Here is a 3,798-nt window from a genome sequence, read left to right on the forward strand (position 1 = left end):
CGTTCGAAAAGGAGTTCCATGTCAAAACAAAATTTTTTCGAAAAGAATTTTGAATTTCGAAAATAAACTTTTCGGAAAATGAATTCTAAATCGGATTATGAATTTTTTTGAAAATAAATTCGAACTTCGAAATAACTTAATTTACGAAATTCAAGAATATATGAAGAATATATTTGGAATTCCAATATTGGGCTCCAGACGGTTGCTGCAAGAGCAATATACCACAGGCGATCCTTGTGGCACCGATTGTAATCTGCTAAAAATACATTTTAACTCATAGGATATTACTATCGGTGCCATAAGGTGTCGCTAGTGGTATATGCTCTTGCAGCAACGATGTGTTGGGCTAAATTTCGAAAATCCAGGTTATCAGGTCCGAGAGATCATAGACTTACACCACCTGGCCAAATACGAAAATTTTAGCATAAATATTAAGAGCGAAAAAATACCGCTAAAGTGTGTTCTGTTTATATTGTAAGGAAATCACTTACGCGTATCAGCGCCAAAGCTATCGTTATATTTATATTCACTCAAAATTGGGCACAAATAATAGCGCCATTTGTTCTGAAAACGACAAAGCAGTCGTGTATGTTGTTCTACATAAATTTCACTACATTCAAACTTTTCTTCATTGCTTACGGTTGACTTTGTTCTATAGTTCTTAACTATCAATTTATGAATTTACGATTTTAAAGGAGATGAAGATGAATAAGCGATTATCGACGCGTTCAAAGCAAACGATCGGCAAGACATCACGATACACGAAACATGGATTGATTCCACCAAATCGCCCAAACAATCGAAGTATACACAGGCCAACCTATCAGCTAAAGCCGACCGTATCAATCGATGTTGATCACATTCAGCTCATCATTAAAAATATTGTACTGAGAAAAATTGTGCATTTCATGCCTAACTACGAACCGACCGAAGCAAAGGAGCTGGCAAAAAATGTTTGTGATGAGATAAAATGTCGTGTCGAAGATTTGAATTACGATCGCATGCGAACCATTGTTATTGCGAATGTAACGGAAAGGGCAAACCAAGGGATAAACTGGCAAGTTGGCGCTTTATTTCAATCATCTACCGATCAATATACGTCATTTCAACATGAAACCGCCTCATACATGGTTAACGTATTCGTTGCATTGGTTTATCGAGAGTGATCGCAACCAGGATTCATTTCTATCATTATATAAATGCATTTGAGCCATTGTTGTATTTTGAAAATTTTCTTTTCACCAAAAATGATTCACACTTACCTCGAATTACATTCGATTCCAATGACATTTTTGTTTCGTATTTTTTTTTTTTGTCTCTTGCTAATGTTTTCTAAGTTTATTTCAAATACATATTATATTATTTAACTCGAAAATTTCGAAAATAAAAACAAAACCACGCAAAACCGATTATAACGATTTATTATCAAATAAACCAAATATTAATTTGCATCCGACAAATTATGTTGAACACATTTCATTCTTTTTATTTTATTTACATTTTGAATATTTTTCTACCTAAGCTGAGAATATGAGCCTTATATTTAGGATGTGAATGAATTTTGAATTTGGTGTTTCGCACAGATGTGTTTCGCCCGTGATTACTCGTCGGCTTCAATTAATTTTGGCTGCAGTTCCACTAGTTTAGCATCCATTTCTTCCATTACTTTGGCACGCCGCTTCGATAGATCGTTGAAATAGTTTCGTCGTTGCTCAACTTCCAAGATCATTTTCTGCAACAAATGTAAATCAAGCGAATGTTTTCAAATTATTCATTCATATTGAATATGGAAATGATTAATAAAGTTGAAGTACAAGAAATGGAGAAAGTGTGAAACTCATTGAATGAGAAATTCAAGTTGTAATTGATTCGGAACAATCGGAAGAACCAATGATTATTACCTGCAACTCATTCGACTGTTCACTGAGAAGTTCTCGCATTTTTAGTAAATGTACCGACATCTGACGATTGCGACTGTGCTGGGTCTGTTGTTCGGCCGTGTGCCCATGTGCACGCCTGCGAACACAAAATCATTACCAGTTGTTATTTGTTGGTTTTGCTTTTTCCACTTCAAGAGATTTTTTTTTTTTGGATTAAATTTGCTCAATTTGTCGATTTGATTGGATTCAATGGACGATTTTATTTTTGTTACCAACCATGCTTTTTCATTGGGCCCCTTTGGTTTGTGTTGTTGCTTCAGTTCATTCAATGTCGTCAGCCGTTGTTCCAACTGCTTTGTTTCCCACAGTGTATCGAATTCTTCGTGCCATTTCTTCATCATATCCGCCTTAAATTTGTCTTCAAATTGCTTTAGTTTGAGTGTTTTATTCGTTTGTTTTATAATATCATTCAAACTGGTCACCAATTTGTCGCTAAAGAAATGCCATTTTCAAATCGAAACAAATATATCGTTATGTTTGTGAAATAAATGTCACACATTCGCACAAAAAAAAAAATTTATTCCAAAATGTATTTACCTCATTTGATTAACGAACGGTGTGCAAATTTCATTGAATTTCGATTTGATTTGTTGAATATTTTTCGGTTCGTTTTCCATGTTCATCGTACAAAATAAAAACACGCCGAAAATACCAGATTTGCAAAGAACAAAAAAAATTTACGTTATTCAGCCCGAAAATTGGTTTGAAATGAAATGTCAAACTATAAGTTTGTCATGATATGTGACCCGATGCGATTATGTGTGTGTTTGTGTTGCCAACATAATGTTCAAAAAATGCATGACATGCAACACTAAGAAATTGAAACTGATGAAATAAAAATGGCGATAGAAATGCCAAGCGTGCGAGATAGAGAAGGTTTTAACTCTATTTTTGAGACTCTCTCTATCTAATCGTTGACGCCGTTCGTTCGTCGTTTTGCGATTGAAAAAAAAGGAGACGGCAACAACAAGACAAACCGAATGCGATCGGTTCGTGTGACCAAAGGAATTTTTTGTGTTTGGGTTCGTTGCCTTATTTGTTATTTGTTTGTTTGCTTCCTCATCTCTCGGGGACAACTGTTGTTTCATGCCGCATTTGATTACGTTTATATGTCGGTTGATTTGGTGAAATTGCCAAAAATGGAAACCCGTTTTCAGTTCAAATATGGCTTTATCGGTATACAGCACAAAAATGCTGTTACCGCTGTAAACATACAACGTGATGTGCCGGCTCGTTTTTTGTTTTGTTTTGTTTTCGTGTGTGTGTATCTATCGACTGACGAAAAAAAACACCATATCCATAACAGATTTACATACATGGTCGCTAAGAAAATCCAAATATGGTAAATGATACAAGTTTGTGTGTTCTTTTTGGAATATTCATTCAATTAAATCGCCAGACAGGTGATTCTGTGCGTGACGAGTGACGACCACGCCAAATCCAATTGAACCGTTTATCGCAATTTTCCCATATTTTTTGTACATATTGAGTGTTATTATCTAATGAGCCTTGCGCTTCGTATTCAGTCGATGCAATTAATAGTCAAATAAATTAATATATCGGAATTTCAAAGTGGCTTTGATCTCACGACAGAGTGAGAGAGAGAGAGAACCATGATTTCATTACAATAGCACACGACTTCAAAAGGTTACGCTGCTGAAGACCTCGTTATTGCGTTATATAAGAGGCCGTTTAGTTTAGTTGCATGTGGTTTGAGAATTGATTTTGATAAGTCGACAATAATTGCCATGGATAATTTATGGTGACCACCACCGCCACCATCGTCATCGTCCTCTCACACATTTGCCTCACTCTCTCTCTCTCTCTCTCTCTCTCTCTCTCTCTCTCTCTCTCTCTC

The 3,798-nt window shown here is 35.6% G+C and overlaps 2 protein-coding genes across 2 annotated transcripts in view; one reads left to right on the top strand and one right to left on the bottom strand.

Annotated features, from left to right (window-relative positions):
• Positions 1 to 1,404: 1,404 nt before the first annotated feature.
• Positions 1,405 to 2,650, bottom strand: LOC129577247 (uncharacterized). The gene is made up of 4 exons (XM_055463959.1): positions 2,478 to 2,650; positions 2,157 to 2,372; positions 1,902 to 2,016; positions 1,405 to 1,732 (listed from the first exon to the last, which is right to left on the bottom strand). Exons 1-4 carry the CDS (start codon positions 2,561 to 2,563, stop codon positions 1,601 to 1,603), a joined length of 549 nt encoding a protein of 182 aa, XP_055319934.1. The 5' UTR covers positions 2,564 to 2,650; the 3' UTR covers positions 1,405 to 1,600.
• A 219-nt stretch (positions 2,651 to 2,869) lies between these two features.
• LOC129577250 (uncharacterized) overlaps positions 2,870 to 3,798 on the top strand; it is a 6,098-nt gene continuing 5,169 nt past the window's right edge. The window contains exon 1 of the mRNA XM_055463968.1: positions 2,870 to 2,962. The gene's annotated coding sequence lies outside the window, so the exon portion shown is untranslated. The remainder of the gene's footprint in view (positions 2,963 to 3,798) is intronic.

The sequence above is a fragment of the Sitodiplosis mosellana genome, unplaced genomic scaffold (assembly GCF_009176505.1).
Source record: "Sitodiplosis mosellana isolate CC-2019 unplaced genomic scaffold, AAFC_SMos_1.0 Smas_scaffold_6197, whole genome shotgun sequence".
Taxonomy (NCBI): domain Eukaryota; kingdom Metazoa; phylum Arthropoda; class Insecta; order Diptera; family Cecidomyiidae; genus Sitodiplosis; species Sitodiplosis mosellana.

Bases quoted from the DNA above. Each gene is read 5' to 3' on its own strand.
- LOC129577247 (XM_055463959.1), bottom strand. From the start codon at position 2,563: ATGAACATGGAAAACGAACCGAAAAATATTCAACAAATCAAATCGAAA. The intron at 2,373-2,477 runs GTAAATACATTT...GCATTTCTTTAG, and splicing joins CCGTTCGTTAATCAAATGAG to CGACAAATTGGTGACCAGTT. The intron at 2,017-2,156 runs GTTGGTAACAAA...TTGTGTTCGCAG, and splicing joins GGGCCCAATGAAAAAGCATG to GCGTGCACATGGGCACACGG.